The 16,398-nt window shown below is 38.7% G+C and overlaps 3 protein-coding genes across 3 annotated transcripts in view; 2 read left to right on the forward strand and 1 right to left on the reverse strand.

Annotated features, from left to right (window-relative positions):
- Positions 2,882-3,895, forward strand: LOC109830843 (glutathione S-transferase T2-like). The gene has a single exon (XM_020398203.1). The coding sequence runs from the start codon at positions 2,882-2,884 to the stop codon at positions 3,893-3,895; it is 1,014 nt and encodes a 337-aa protein (XP_020253792.1).
- LOC109830844 lies at positions 4,314-5,766 on the forward strand. The gene is given in 3 exon segments (XM_020398205.1): positions 4,314-5,036; positions 5,039-5,066; positions 5,166-5,766. Coding segments are annotated over 3 exon segments (1,221 nt in total). The 5' UTR covers positions 4,314-4,444.
- LOC109830299 (amino-acid permease BAT1 homolog) overlaps positions 6,663-16,398 on the reverse strand; it is a 10,336-nt gene continuing 600 nt past the window's right edge. Inside the window, exons 2-7 of the mRNA XM_020397528.1 lie at positions 16,377-16,398; positions 16,108-16,227; positions 14,607-14,798; positions 8,478-8,783; positions 7,893-8,075; positions 6,663-7,335 (exon numbers count right to left, since the gene is read on the reverse strand). The exon at positions 16,377-16,398 is cut by the window's right edge and continues 158 nt beyond it. Coding sequence (XP_020253117.1) covers positions 6,844-7,335; positions 7,893-8,075; positions 8,478-8,783; positions 14,607-14,798; positions 16,108-16,227; positions 16,377-16,398 — 1,315 coding nt within the window. The 3' untranslated portion in view covers positions 6,663-6,843. The remainder of the gene's footprint in view (positions 7,336-7,892; positions 8,076-8,477; positions 8,784-14,606; positions 14,799-16,107; positions 16,228-16,376) is intronic.

Here is a 16,398-nt window from a genome sequence, read left to right on the forward strand (position 1 = left end):
TCAAGAATAGAAGTCATTCCAAACATCCCGTCATAACCGATTGAAGGATGGGACAATCATATCCAAAGTATTCCAGACTCTTCTATAAAAGAATGAGGCTGAAATACTTTGGAGGGGGTATCTGTAGGCGTATAAAACTGCTTATAGGTCCCTTAACACAGCTCGACACGGTGATTCGACAAACCAACGAACCATCGGGCGATGAATCCAAGAATGATCGTTAGTCCACAACACCGAAGCCAAGTGACACGCGACGAAGCGGATTAACGAGGCTACGAAGCTAACAAACCGCACGCAAACAACGGAATAAATCCACTCGCATGCGGAATCAAGCTAACGGTTTAGTGAGTCAACGAGTCATCCAACTATAGAGCGGATTCGAACTCGAACACCAAAGCGGATTTACTGCCAAATCAGGATTCGTACTGCCAAATCAGAGTTCAGATCAACAAATCAGAGTTCAGATCAACGACGAAGTTCGGATAAACCGATAAACCGCGAGACCGGACAACCGACGCAACGGCGAACACCCCGGGAAAAGCTCGGCCAAAACCGAGCCGTTCAGCCAGGAGTTGTGTCTCGCCCACACAATGTGTGGCTCGGCCATTGTAAGCCCACACCATGAGTGACTCGGCCATTGAAAGTTGTAAGTCTCTTCGTCATCGGAATGAGATGATTCAGAATGCGTTAGAAAAATGACGAAGAGACTTACAATTTTCAATGGCCGAGTCACTCATGGTGTGGGCTTACAATGGCCGAGCCACTCATTGTGTGGGCGAGACACAACTCCTGGCTGAACGGCTCGGTTTTGGCCGAGCTTTTCCCGGGGTGTTCGCCGTTGCGTCGGTTGTCCGGTCTCGCGGTTTATCGGTTTATCCGAACTTCGTCGTTGATCTGAACTCTGATTTGTTGATCTGAACTCTGATTTGGCAGTACGAATCCTGATTTGGCAGTAAATCCGCTTTGGTGTTCGAGTTCGAATCCGCTCTATAGTTGGATGACTCGTTGACTCACTAAACCGTTAGCTTGATTCCGCATGCGAGTGGATTTATTCCGTTGTTTGCGTGCGGTTTGTTAGCTTCGTAGCCTCGTTAATCCGCTTCGTCGCGTGTCACTTGGCTTCGGTGTTGTGGACTAACGATCATTCTTGGATTCATCGCCCGATGGTTCGTTGGTTTGTCGAATCACCGTGTCGAGCTGTGTTAAGGGACCTATAAGCAATTTTATACGCCTACATATACTTCTTGATGTAGCGGCTGAATCAAAGGAGAAAACTGCTCTTTCTCGTACGAGTGAAACGGCACAGACCCCAGAAAACCCTAGGAATAGAAAACTTCTGAAATAATAATAATCAATGTAAAGAGTTCACAAATTCGTTCCCCCTTATATACGGTATAAAATAAAGCAAGAGTACTAAAATAACATTTGCTAAAACAATTAGACTTCCTAGAAATAAAAACTTTTCATAAGAACTAGAAGCTAGATTAGACCAAAACTCTTTGACGCGTTGTTTGAATGTGAAGACGAATCCCGAAACTCGATAGGAATAGCAAAACGATTCAATATGTAGAGCACATCCCGAACTTTCCGAAAACATATAATAATAGCGATTCTATGGAGAGAATCAAAAGTTATGGTCAGTTGAAGTTGCATGTTGAAATCTGACCGAAAATCATCATCTTTTCTTAGATCGCCCGAGCTCCGTACAATACGATTTCTCCCAAAAAGCAGTGGCAATTGCCTCCACATCACTTCTATACAGAATTAAGTATCTTACTGTAAGCAACAAAAAAAATAATCCTAAGCTTGGATTGTCTCACTTCTATACAGAATTAAGTATCTTACTGTAAGCAAAAAGAAAAGAAAAAGTCCTGAGCTTGGATTGTTTTATTTCTTCTTTGGAACAGACTACCGGTTACAATCAACTAATATGGAGTACCGGCACTAATAAAGGTGAAGGTTAAGAAATATAACAGGCATTGCTAAAAGTTGAGAGAAGGAAGAAGATGGGTTCTCTGTCACATCTGAGCCCTCTTCTCTCTATTTCATTTATAGCCTCTATTATAGAAATATGGTTACAAATATTGATCCCCATGATATCTAGTTACAATCAACTAATAGGGAGTAATATCTCAATGATTGATTACGGCCTTACCATAATACCTCAACAATGATTGCAGTCAGATCATCAAAATTATGTTGCAAGTTTAGCCATGATCTTTGGAAGGAATTGATAGCTTTCCTTCATGAGCAGGTTCACTGGGATCTTGAGTTTATCTAATTGGCTTTCCAGCTTGAGCTGATTCATTGAATCTTGTGCATCTTTAATAATTGATAGCTTCCCTTCATGAGCAAATTCTTTGGGAACTTGTGTATCTCTAAGACCATATGCAGCAGGGGGTTTTCCAAGGGATATTTGAAGGCAGCAGGGGTTTTTTGTGCGGGTGAAATAAATGAGATTGGCCAAAGGGTGAAAAATTCACCCCGGACTTTTCTGACAAGCCCACGCGCGCGGGATGATGGCCAGCGGACACGTGGCGAATTTTGATTGGGCGAGCTTTTTTTTTCCCTCCTTATTTTTATTTGATATTTTTTGAGATAAATACAATGAATTAATTTATAATTTTTATACCATTAATTTTCATTTTTCAAACTCTATAAATAGAGACTAACTTTGTGTCATTTGGACACCAAAAAAAATCTGAGTTTCTACACCCTATTCTTCTTCTTTCTACAATTTGAAACTAGTTTCTTCATGGATCCTTCACAAAACTATCCTAATTTTTCCTACAACTACAACTTTCCTAACCAACCTCAAAATACCCTCCCTCAACCACAACATCCAAATATACAACGCCCCGAAAATACTCAAAATACGGGGATGCAGCCCAATTTTCAAATGCCGTACATGATGCAACCAAATTTCGGCATGCAATATCCTTATCTCCCTTACGGTTATCCTCCAGTTCCGGGAAGCATCTATGTTTCCTCCCATATGAATTGTCCTAACACGGAGTCGAGTGAGCCAGCGACACCCCGGTTTAGTAGCGGATCTACAGATATCCCAGAATTTTCCACCCAAATGTCTTTGGGAAATGTTGGTGGGGATACTCCTCACAGTTTTGTCCCTCCAACCCAACAATCAGCAAAGAGATCAAGTTATGAAACTTGGACCACCGAAGACAACATACTTTTACTAACTGGTTATTTTCACGTTAGTAATGATAGTGAGTTGGGAAACAACCAAAAGGGTGCAACTTTCTGGGGTAAAATTACACAGTACGTGAATGAGAACGCCAAAAGTGGAAAGGAGAGGATTGTGTCTCGGTGCCATAGTCATTTCAAAGACATCAACAGAAAGATATCCAGTTTCATTGGCTGCTACAGTACTGCATGTAGGGAGAAGCGTAGCGGTTGGTCCGATGAAAACTACATATCCAAGGCAAGAGAGTTGTACTTTGAGAAAATGGGTACGACGTTTAATTTGGTGGATGAGTGGAAGGTGGTTCGTAATCAACCCAAATATATGACAGGAGGAAATGCATCCGGTAGTAGTGGCTCTAAAAGAAAGAGTAGTGGTGAGGATGTTGAATCATCAACTCCTACCCTTGTACGTCCAGAGGGTAGGGACGTGGCAAAGAAGAAAGCTAGAGGTTCCTCTAGTAAAACATCTGTGTCAAGGAAATCAAAGGGGGCAATTGAGGAGGAGTTATCTAAGCTAGTCAGTGCTCATGAAAAATTTGAAGAGAAAAGATCAAGTACTGCTTCAGCTATGAATAACCTGGCTCATTCCAAGAATATGGAGATGTGGTTATTCTTGAAAAACAAACCAGATCGTGACGATGAAGATGAAGAAGCTTATAATATGTTGAGGAAGAACCTGTTTGGAAAATAAGACCTTCTCAAGAAGTTATGATTGTGTGTTTTCTTTCTGATGTTTTTGTGTGCCGTTTGTTTAATTTTGGAGTTGTGTAGGTGCCTATGTTTGTTGAATGTATTAATAAAAGTGTTGTTTATGTTTGAATAAAATTGTTGTTTATGTTTCAATAAAGCCGATTGATATTGACTTCTCACTGCATAATAGTACAAAAGATTACTACTCACTGCAAAAATAAACAAATGTTGAATTGACCTTTCACTGCAAAAAATACAAAGGATGAAATGACTACACCTGCATAATAGTACAAAAGATTACTACTCACTGCAAAAACAAACAAATGTTGAATTGACCTTTCACTGCAAAAAATACAAAGGATGAAATGACTACACCTGCATGATAATACAAAATATGAATTGACAACTCTCTGCACATGCATGCCCTATGACACATGTCTCTGCAATTGCATGTGAATTCAATTATTTGAACAACTACCCTTCATTATATAAACTGATCAGATGCACATCATAAGTATACCTATCAACATTTCAAAAATCATAGCATCCAATGGATCCTTTCCTAAATGAGTTTAGTCTAGAAGAGTTCCAACAACAATGGGAAATAGAAGAAAAAATACTTGATAGGCAGCGAGAACTTCTTGAAGAATTGCAAAGGAGAAGCGAACAACCACGTAAGAGGAAATCCATACATAGAGATCATCATGCAGCGCATGAGAGACTCATGGCCGACTACTTTGCCGAGTCATGCACTTACACTGACGCCCAGTTCCGACGCAGGTATCGAATGAAAAGGCCTCTCTTTCTACGAATTGTGGACTCTATATCAAATTACGACGATTACTTCACACAACGGCGCAATAATGCGGGCAAGCTTGGGTTAACGCCTATCCAGAAGTGTACGGCTGCCATACGCATGCTCGCATATGGAGTCGCAGCCGATGCTTGTGATGAGTACGTCAAGATAGGAGAATCCACTGCTATCGAGTGTACTCGCAAGTTTTGCGAAGGGGTAATAGCATTGTTTCAAGATGAATACTTACGACGACCAAATGTGGAAGACTTGCAGAGGTTGCTCCAAGTTGGACAGGAACGTGGATTCCCAGGGATGATTGGAAGTATTGATTGCATGCACTGACAGTGGAAAATTATCCTAAGGCTTGGCAAGGGCAGTTTACTAGTGGACACAAGGGGACGGCAACAGTTATCCTCGAGGCAGTTGCGTCATATGATTTGTGGATATGGCATGCTTTTTCAGGGCTTCCTGGTAGTTTGAATGACATAAATGTACTAGATAGGTCACCGGTTTTTGACGACATTGAGTCTGGTGAAGCTCCACGGGTAAACTTCACCGTGAATGGGTGGGAGTACAATCTTGCATACTATCTTGCCGACGGAATCTACCCTAAGTGGCCTGTCTTCGTGCAGTCAATTCAAATGCCCCAAGGCAACAAACATCAATTTTTTGCCAAACAACAGGAATCATGCAGGAAGGACGTGGAACACGCATTCGGGGTACTCCAAGCACGCTTCGTTATTGTCCGCCAACCAGCTAGAATGTGGAATCTTGATGTCTTAGGAAAGATAATGAGGGCGTGCATTATTTTACATAACATGATAGTAGAGGATGAACGAGATACGTATTCGCGAAACTGGGAAAATATCGACTTTGAACCGTCGAACAATGCTAGCTCTAGCGCCTCTTTCAATGTTCAAACAGACGTGTTGCCGGAGTTTCAAGTCCATGTTCAACACCGATCTGAGGCAGATAATCAGACTAGAGCGGAACTACGAGATAAGACCCAACATATTCAGCTGAAGAAGGATCTCATCGAGCACATTTGGCAAAAGTTTGGGACAACCTCCGATTAGATTTACTAATTTCGTGTGTGTTTTCTGGCCTGTTTTCAATAATTTGGGTGTGTTTGGTTTTCCGTATGCTTAATAAAATCGTGTGTTATTTTATGTTAATTTAAAAATATTATTGAAAATTAAATTAATAATATATATTTTAATATTATATATTATTTATTGAGTTATTAATAAATTATAATTATAAATATATGAGTTATATTAATAATAATAATAATAAAATAGTAATATATATGAAATAGGAAAAAGAATGAATAAATATGGTGGGGTATATGTTGAAGTGATGTGGTTTATGGTGGGTCACAAATAAAGTAAAAAACTTTCTGAAAAATCTCTTGCTGTAGAGTTGATAGGGAAATGAAGATTATTGAATTAAATAAAGTGATGTGGCAGGAGAGAAGGAGGTGAAATTTCACCTCCTGCTGGAGATGGTCTAATAGAGGTTACCTTGCTTCTCATGGTGTACTTTTTGCCACGTATGCTGGGCTTACACTCATATGGGCAGTTCGTAACGTGTTTTCTCCGGAACTCGTTGCCTTTAGTTGACATAATTTCAGTGTGGTGGCAGGTAAATTTCTCTGTGTTTCACCAAATTTTCAGTTTTCTTCGTCACAACAAATTTTCTTCAAAGGGTAGTTTTAATATAGGGTATTTTTCAATGCAAACTCCACAAAATATATGGAAACAAGCAGCCCCTCCACAAATAGCATATATGGGGAGATTACTGTACATGTTGAAGTTTCATAGAACACCACACTCTTCAAAAACCATACGCATGGGAGTTTAAAAACAAATTTGGACAATACGGGTGGTGTTTTGGAGGAGCTCTTAGGATCTGGAGGAAGGGGGCAAACGAGCTAGTAAAAGAAAATAGTATGAAGTTTAATTTTGGCTATTTATCATACATCAAATGGCTAGAAAACAACTTTTTATTACGACTCCACTGACCTTTCTACTGGACTAATCATAATTACAACCCTTCATCCTCTTTCAATCTATTTTCTTATACTTCTGGCATATTTCGAGTGATGGCGAATTTGTTTCTGAGTCATAAATCGAGTTTAATTCCTACAAACATTACACCTTTCCATTTTGTCTCTCAATGTTTCGAACAGGCCCTTTGAACCATTTTCTTGCATCCAAAACCCACCACAACATTATCAGAGACAAGCACAACCCCAAGGCAACCGGCGCGTAATTGAAAGTACCCAACTTAATAGGATAAGCTGTAGGTAAGAGGAAAACTGAACAAGTATAACAAATCCACAGGAACGCAACCAAGCAAACCGGTCTTCTTGCTCTCCCCAGATAAAAGGGGCCTGGCTCGAAGTTCTTTTCTGCCATGGCCAACCTTGCAAGGATCGGAACTGCATAGCTACCAACCCATCCAATGGTGCAGATTGAGATGATTGCGTCGAAGATGACGTTGCCTTGGAGAATGGGGAGGCCGATGACAATGCATATGGCTGTACATAGACATACTGCATTGGTAGGGGACTTGTGTTTTGGGTGCAACTTGTGCCATAAGGATGAGAAGGGAATTCCATGGTCCCTTGAGAATGCATAAACCTGCAAAATGATGATGATGGTTCTTGAAGTCTCTTTTATTGCACCGAAACGCCAAATTAATGATGAATGTTCTGCTACAATTTAATGCTCTAACATACTCCTGTAAAGTAAATGTCCTTTCACGGACTGAACCTCGACAATTTTACACAATAATATCTTTTTTCTAAAATCTGCTATAAATGTGTCCATGGTGTTTGAATCTGAATTGTTTTGATATCTTAATGCCCTTTCTGTTAGCACCAAAGTGACATAGTACCACTAATCGATGAAAGAAAGAAACAAACACAGAAACTAAGGCTCCACAAACAAACATCTTTCACTACACCGAAACTCCAAAGTGGCGATGAGTGGCCAAGGTTATAGTCTTACTCTATCTTAGTATCTTAAAGTCCTCTCCACTGCACTTTAAAAAGAACCAAAGTCATGGCGAGGAAACTTATGGTTATAGAATGATAAATAACATGTTTTCTTAAGGTTGAACAGATTTTTTTCAGAATGCTTTTCTAGGGAAAGTTGGAGTTTTACATAATCAAGAAAATAAGCCAACTATTTCTTACCACTCTGGCTGCACAAGCTGTGGATGAGAGGCCAGCAAAGAAAAACGAACCCCAAATAACAATCAGAAGAAGAATGGCTCCCAATGAGTTATGGTATCTCCCATGAAATGCATCATATAATATTTGTGCCGGAACAAAAGTTCCAGCAGTCTCATTGCTAGCATCGAACAGGTAGTTAAAATTCTGCATAAACAAATATAGGGTTAATTGCAGATACACACCCTGTAAAGTACTTGTTTAGCACTTAAACCTTCTCAACTCGAAACGACATTATTTCCTGAGTAAGATCGAGATGTCATATGGTAATACATGACAATAAAATACCTTTCGCCCTCAGTCTAACTGAAAAAAAGACTAATTTTTCCTTTAACTGGAGGGTAAAAGAGAGAAGTCGTTGAGGTTCAAGGGTGTAAGTGCTAATAAAAAATTTAACGAATAAGTGATTACACTATCATAGTATAGGGTGTATCCAAAGTTAACCAATAATTATATCAACTGGTTAAGTAATAAAGGATTTATCTGATCATTCAATATGTATTAAACAAAATCGAGATAAATATCCAAAAAAAAAGATGATAAAAGAACCTGAATGCTGAAAGTGAGAGCTAAGAGATAAACCCATCCAAATAATGAGACGATACCAATACTAGAAAGAATAGCAATCGGACCATTTTTATCAGCACCTTTAGTTTCCTCTGTTAAATGTGCAGCAGCGTCATATCCAAATAATGAATATTGGCTAACAAGAAAGGATAAAATGACGGCATATGCCTTGCTTCTGATCCCAGTTAATTCTGGTGAGGTTTCAAAATGGGTGAATACATAGGAAGCAGATTGTGTAGTTGGTGCCACCAATGGAAGTGCTATGACAAGAATCAAGCCTCCAATAACCTGCCATTAGAAAATATAGTTGAATTTAGATCATTATACTAAGATTTGGAACATTAGAGATGCCCATTTTGGGAAAACTACAGTGCATACATGATCACAAGCAAGGTAAATGAAAGGGAGCTCAGTTCTTTATCTGTGTTTGGGTGGAGGGTAGAGAAGGAAAGGGGAAGAGAAATTTGAATTTAATCTTGTTTGGGAGTTTATTGGGAGGGTAGAGGAGAGAAATGAGGAGAAATTTTACATTAAAATCTTACACCCCAAATTGCGGGGTAAAAGAAGGGAAGGGAAAATTGACAAGTTCCCTTCCTTTTCCTACATTTCCTTCCCTTCCCTTAGTGAGCTCCCAAACATAGCCATATTAAATTACCTCTTGAAGAAATTCACATTCATGCAGACGACAACTATAAATATAATCATGATGAAGAAAGTGTAAATTTCACAAAACCCACTTGAACCTTAAGAGGGTTCAAAAAATTTCCTTTGAATTTTAAAATCATAGAAAATCCTCCAAAACTATAAAAACCTCCTGAATTATACAAGATTTTTATTACATGCATTGACAGAGCATTTGTTTTACCTTTTGCATACCCTTACATGAGAAGGATAATACTGAAGTTATTTTTAGTAGATAAGGTAAAACTTAGGGTTAGGCGTGGGCTAAGTCGACCCGCGAGTTGACCCGACCCAGCCCGCCATAGGTCACGATCTTGCTCGACTCATCGTGGGTCGGGCCCGACCCGGCCCAGCCTATGATATACCTAAAGTCACGGGCCAGGCTGGGACCAGCCCTAAGTGCAGGGTCATAGAAGTAGGCTCGGCCTACTCCAGCCTATGATTTTTTTTTTTTTTGAAATTTCAGCCTGACAAAATATTAGCTCATCTTTAAAATAAAAAAATATAAACCTAGTGTATCGCTTGTCGGGTTAAAGAGTTAACAGCTGCACTTTTTATTTGGTCTATTGGGAAACTTCGTCATAGTTTTATATGGGAGATTTTCCATAATGGTCCTCATTTTGTATGTTTCTTGCAACATGCAACACTTTTGGTTTTTGGAGGACTAACGTATTTAGGAAAAATTGATAGGTAGCCCATTTTGTTTAATATAATAAGCAAAAAATAGTCTAGTGACAAAACTGATGAACCTCATCATTCATGCATATTTAAGTTTATTTTGTGAAATGAGATGTAACTCAATGTCTTTTTTTAGAAAAAGAAAACTGAATCTTTTTCACAATAATTAACGTATTTGCACATACTAAGACATGTGGAATTAAGATTAATTTTTTATCTGAACAAATCTTCCTCTTAAATGTTAGTTATGTTGTAAAGACTCAATATTTGTAACTTAGTTGTACGTATCAGTGTATGAAATATGATTTAGCAAAGAAATAGAGACAAATACTCTCACTACAAATTTTGAGTTACTTTTTTTATTTCTTGCATGATATATTTCAAAATTTCAGATAAAGTAATAAAGATATTATAATATTTGGTAGAATAAATATGAAAGAGTTTCACAGTTAATGGCATCCAATGAGTAATTGTATGATATATTTATGTTTAAAAGGAAAAAAGTTTATGCAATAGCTATTTCCTATAGATGGTTTTACGGGTGTAAGGTATACAACTATATGTTTTGTTTCCATCCTTAGATGATTGTAGGCTGTCTAAAAATCACTGCAGATAGCTGATCCCCATCAAACACCGATGATGGAAGTTACACTCTGACGACTTCCAGAAGGTTACAATTTGAAGACTTTCACGCAGACTGATGAAGGTTACAATCTGACGACCTTCGCAACAACTGATGAAAGCTCTAATCAACAGCCTTCACAATCAACATCGAGAGTTACAATCTGATGACTCTCACATATCAAAGAGCTAAAGCAAAGATTACAAAACGACGATCTTTGCAACGTTCTGACAGAAAGAGACTACAAATCGACGGTCTCTTCAAACCAAGACGTGGAAGTCCTCCCCGCGAACCAGCATCAAGACGCATCGCGTTCATAGCCACGAACGCAGCTCAACGCAGATCATACCGCAGCTCAACGCAGCTCTAACCACTGCTCAACGCAGCTCCAACCGCAGCTCAACGCAGCTCCAACCGCTGCAAACGCAGCTCCAAAAGCTACAAACGCAGCTCCAAAAGCTACAAACGCAGCTCATGTTCGGCCGCAAACGCAGTCTCCGAAAGCTATCAACGCAGCTTTCACCTGCAGCCAAACGCAGCTCCTAATTAAGCTGTCAAACGCAGCTTTCAACAAGATGCCAACGTAGCTTCCAAATTGCTGTGTCTGAGCTTCCAAACACTGCGTTTGAACGCAGAATTCGCATCAGAACATGGATTTTGCATTTGACTCGCTGCGTTTGAACGCAGAATTCGCATCAGAACATGGATTTTGCATTTGACTCGTTCAAACACGAGCTGAACGGTTTCAAAACCGTTTCCCACGCATCAGAACATGGATTTTGCATTTGACTCGTTCAAACACGAGCTGAACGGTTTCAAAACCGTTTCCCATGATACGAGGGGATCACAACTCCACTCAGGAGTGATTTAAGGGGCGGTTACATCCCATTAACCCTACTTAAGAGCGAATTAAGGAGGTGGTTACACCCCTTAATCCCCTATAAATAACTAAAAATCAATTCAGTTCGGGAGGTCGGTCTGTTAGAACTTCTTGGCAGCGAAAAGAGGATCCTTCATCCTTCGGTTGGAGCTTTGGAGATCGGCAACAAGATCTTCTTCATCATTGGCTTATAACCGACTTTCGGTTAAATCAACTCTTTCATAGAGTTTCAAACTCGTTCAGAGTTCTCCACAACGTCAAATCGTGAGGAGAAGACAAAGTTCCAGTGAAGCAAAACGTCGGATCGTCAACGGAGAGCAAACTCGACGCGAGCATTCGAAGGAGGCACTCCATCGCCACCATGAAGAACCCAGAATTAAACAAAGGGGAGAATCCAGATCATTCTCCTCTCTTTTGTAATCAGGAAATCCAATTGTAACTGAGATTAAAGGAATACAAATCAATTTTCCTTCGTTTCTTTTACTGTAAATTTTCCCACAAACAATGATACAACTTTTTTTAGTCATAATTAGAAGTTCAGTGCTCATGAATAAAGATTTTGTTAACAAGTTCTTTAAAAATATATTACGATTAATGATTTTATTACAACAAAGAGATGACATTTATTTTCAAACAAAGATAAAGTTTAATAAATATTAATACAAGTAAAGATAGAAAAGAAAAATGTGAAAAGGTAAAAAATGCAGGTCGTGAGACGACTCGCGACCCAATCTGCATTGGGTCGGGTCGGACCCAACCTAAAGCTATGAGGGATGTGGGTCGGGCTGGATCCAATCCCAAACTAGGGGTCAGAGAAGTAGGTCTGACGCACTCTGACCCAAGCAAGCTCGGGTCAGGCCCGGCCCGGCTTAAGCTAGGCCGAGCCGATTCACAAGCTTGAACTGGCTCGTGTTGGCCTTCTTGTTTTGATGATGTTTAACAAACAATTTATTACTAATGTTGTTTGTCTAGTGTTTGTACATTCTTATATATTGTAGACAAACAACGTAGTTGGAGGATGGATGGAATAGAGCTTCAACGATCATATCCAAAGGAGGTTGACGGAATGTCGGGGAAGCCTTGCTATTCAAAGTTCAAGATCCAAGTTAAAGCTTCATCCGCGAGATTACCAAGATAGAGCTTCGTTGAAGATCAAGATTGCTTGGGTAATTTAGTTTAGATTTATAGTGTATGTGTGTTATATACTCTAAGCTCAATATCTAACACACACATTTTATGTGGTTTTCCTTCGTATATATAATATAATTATATATATATATACACAAGTTTTGGTTTCTATGCATATATATAGTTATATATATACATACATAGTTTTGAGTTTTCATGGTTTATAAATATAGAATCACATGTTTCATATTTTACTATTGTGTTTTGTATTTATTGCATAGAATATGCAATTTTGTGAAATATTGTATTCTTAGTTTGTAGACTTCAATATCAGTTTATACATGTTTACTAAGTCTATAAAAATATTCACAAAGTTTCAAAAGTTGGTTTATGACAAAATATCAAAATATCAATTTTCAGGTTTTCATGTTTTTGAACATGTTTGCAAAATGATGATATTTTTCATTTGGGAAGTCCTTTTTGATAACCAGTCGCTGTAGCATGTTTATATTCATGTTTACAATCATTTCCAAAAGTTTTACATTTTTTGGATTTTATTTGATATTTTTAAACAGCGTTTTAAAATCAGCAGAAAATAATTTTCATACCGTGTCATTATCTGTTTTCGCTCGGTCGCACCCAACCCGGTCGACCGAACCTAAGGTCAATAAGCTTCACTGAAGCCGACCAGAGAGCCTGATCGGTCGACCGGTCCGGCGACCGATGATAAATTTTCGGCTGGTTTTTCTGACCGACGAATTTCCTACCGGTACGACCGACGAGCTGCTTCCTTCAGCCTCCAACGGCCTAGTTTTTTGACCGTTGCCTTGGGGCTGTTTTGCTCTTTGCCTCTCGGTTTCTTGGCTGAGTTGTGAGAGGCGGTTATAAATAACCCCATTTCTTCAACTCTCAAGCTAACCAAGAAATGTTTAAAAGAAAAGCAAAAGTTTAACCAAGGGTTTAGGGTTTTACTGTTTGTTTGAGTTTTGACGTTTCTATTTACAAAGGAGGAAGTTTTCACTGCAGATTGAGGGATTCATTCTCAATCCCCTTCATCCTCTTCTTTGTGTTCTTAGAGAAGTTTTCTAACTCCTTTCTCTAGCAATTTCATTATTGATTTTTATATATTCTTATTATTGCTAGTTTGCTATTTGAGTTAGATTTCATGTTACTCATTGTTACACACCCACATTGAGCTTTTAGTATTTACATACATAGTATAGTTGGGTGGTGAGAGATTGTAACCTTGAGTTGTGCTCTCATTGTGTTCTCATCTATTGTAGAGAACAAATTTTTATTTGTTACACTGTGAGTGTGTAGTGAGGTTTTCGGTGAGCTAGAAACCGAGTGTGTAGTGAGGTTTTCGGTGAGCTAGAAACCGAGTGTGAGGAGTGACGTTGATCGGTGAGCGTTGAAAACCGATACTGTGAGGTGTAAACGTTATTCGGGTGAACGTAGAAAACCCGGTTGATAGTGGATTTCTCCCCGGGAGTGGGGAGCGGAGACGTAGGACGGAAGGTCCGAACTCCGTGATCATATTGTGTGTTTGAATGTGCTTTGGCGTTTATTCTTATTTATGCTCATTGCTCATTTCGCCATTGTCTCATTATTTATATGATCCACTATCTAGTTCATATTGTTTACCCCTTGTGTTAGTTTATATATCCTTGCATATATATAATTCATCATCTAGGATATATCTTTGTTGTTCATATTGCTTATCCTAGCACATATATCTTGTTGTAGTTCATACTTGCTAGGATAACGTATTAATTAATTTTAATTGGCATAAAATCGGATTAGATTAGCATAAGACCCTAATCACCCCCCTCTAGGGTCTAACAGCTCGGCCCACGCCCAATCTTAGTACAACTGTCCAAATCTTGTACTTAGTAATTGTTCTTAGTCATAGTAAAAATTTGTACTTCTAACAGGATCAGCGGATAAACGAGCAACAATATACATCTATACATATATTTATATATGTGAATGCTTAGATATCATGATGTGGTTAATGCATGTGCCACAGTAGGGTGAAGGTAGAATTTGATCAAAACATTGCATTAAAATGCTAATGACAAATGGTTTACTTAAATCTACTGATCTCAAGTAGTTAGTTTACCTGCCACCAGACTGAAATCATGTCAATTAAAGCAATTAGTTCCAGTGCAAACATGTTAAGGACTGCCCATATGAGCGCAAGCCCAATATACATAGCAAGAAATACACCATGAGAAGCAAAGTAACCCCCGCCTTTGTTTGTGCCAGTACTCAGTAAAATGATAGTTTGCAATGTTTGTGATCCTCCATATGCCTACACAAAAGATAGAGGAATTGAGTTATGTGCTAGTTACCATATTCAACCATGGAAAAATAAGTATATTTAAGCGTATATTTAAGCAATATACCACTAATTACAAACTATGTTGCATGGGTACTTCTATTTGAAACCGTACTTGTGTCGTAACCGTATCCAACACTGAAACTTCAGTGGACGCTCCTTGGATATTTGCATACACTTATCCAAATGCGTACTCAATTATAGAATACATGATTTAATTTAAAAAACTCATCATATACTTTTTGGACATATATCCTACACTTCACATATCATTCTTGGAGCTTGTTGGACGTAAATCAAGTTGTTTCTACCCTACCCAGTCCAGAACTATAATTATAAAGGGCCACTTGGATATCAAGTTAATGAGCAATTTTATAATTTATAGATTTATCTATATTATAAAAGAGACTTACGAATGTTATATGAATTTGAATTTATAACACGTGAAATGGAAAATAATAATATTGATCTCATTTTAAAAAAAATTATAACCCAACTTGAAATCTAATCCAAGACCGTAGGAGCCATATTGGAACCTCCCAAACATCCGGGTCACCGCAAAGGGTCCATGTAAATTATTATTATTATTATTTATACATGTATATGTAGTAACGTCCCCTTCATCTACCTTTCACGAGTTTGTTGTGTCCTATACCCATGGCGCACCCCTACCCGTATCCGTGTAACTTAGGATACCGGCAAGTGAAGGAAAGTAGAGCATAGAAAACATCACTGAGGATTGCAATCATTTGCCGTGTCCTGTACCCGTAGCGCACCCCTACCCATATCTGTGTAAATTAGGATACAGGCAAGTGAAGGAGCTCAAGGAAAGCAGAGCATAGAAAACATCACTGGAGGATTGCAATCATGAAAATCTACATGGTAGAATCTACCTAGATTTTTTAATATCTTATAGGAGATGATGGGACCACCAAACAATTACCATTACCATCCTCTTCTGCGTTAGCTATTGATTCCATTGCATTTTTTCATGGAAACACATTTCAGTAACCCCCCAGCTAATAAACATTATTTGACATGTGATTGATGCTCATACGTACTTTATTATGTGTATATCTTGAGCTCTATGTTATTTTATGAGCTGACCCGGTTCAAAATGCATTAATTAAAGCATGAAGGGGAAATCTTATAGTGGCATGTACGCAGAATCCAACTGGGAAATCCCAATTAAACTCTGATAATGTTAATGGAACCATACATTTCTCTAATGTGATGCCATGTTTGAATTCAATAATTCTCACTTTAGGGATAGAAGTGCTACCATTGTCCCGATTCCAGCAATAAGGCCAATCATCTCGAGCCAAGCACAGCACCACGATGCAAAGGGACCCCAGACTGGACCAGCTAAATGAGCAGCCCAGAAGTAAAGAGAACCAGTAGTCTGTTCCCAAGGAGAAAAGAAGAACAATCAAATTCAGCATGTTCCCCCCTTAAGAGTAAAATATTTAAGTTTAATAAAATTCATACAAAAGGCATCTAATATTTAAGACTGTAAAGCTTTTATGCCATCAGAAGATCATAAAAGAAAGCTGAAAACTGAGAAAGAAAGAAA

The sequence above is a fragment of the Asparagus officinalis genome, chromosome 2, assembly GCF_001876935.1.
Source record: "Asparagus officinalis chromosome 2, Aspof.V1, whole genome shotgun sequence".
In the NCBI taxonomy this organism is placed as follows: Eukaryota; Viridiplantae; Streptophyta; class Magnoliopsida; order Asparagales; family Asparagaceae; genus Asparagus; species Asparagus officinalis.

Bases quoted from the DNA above. Each gene is read 5' to 3' on its own strand.
- LOC109830843 (XM_020398203.1), top strand. From the start codon at position 2,882: ATGCAGCCCAATTTTCAAATGCCGTACATGATGCAACCAAATTTCGGC.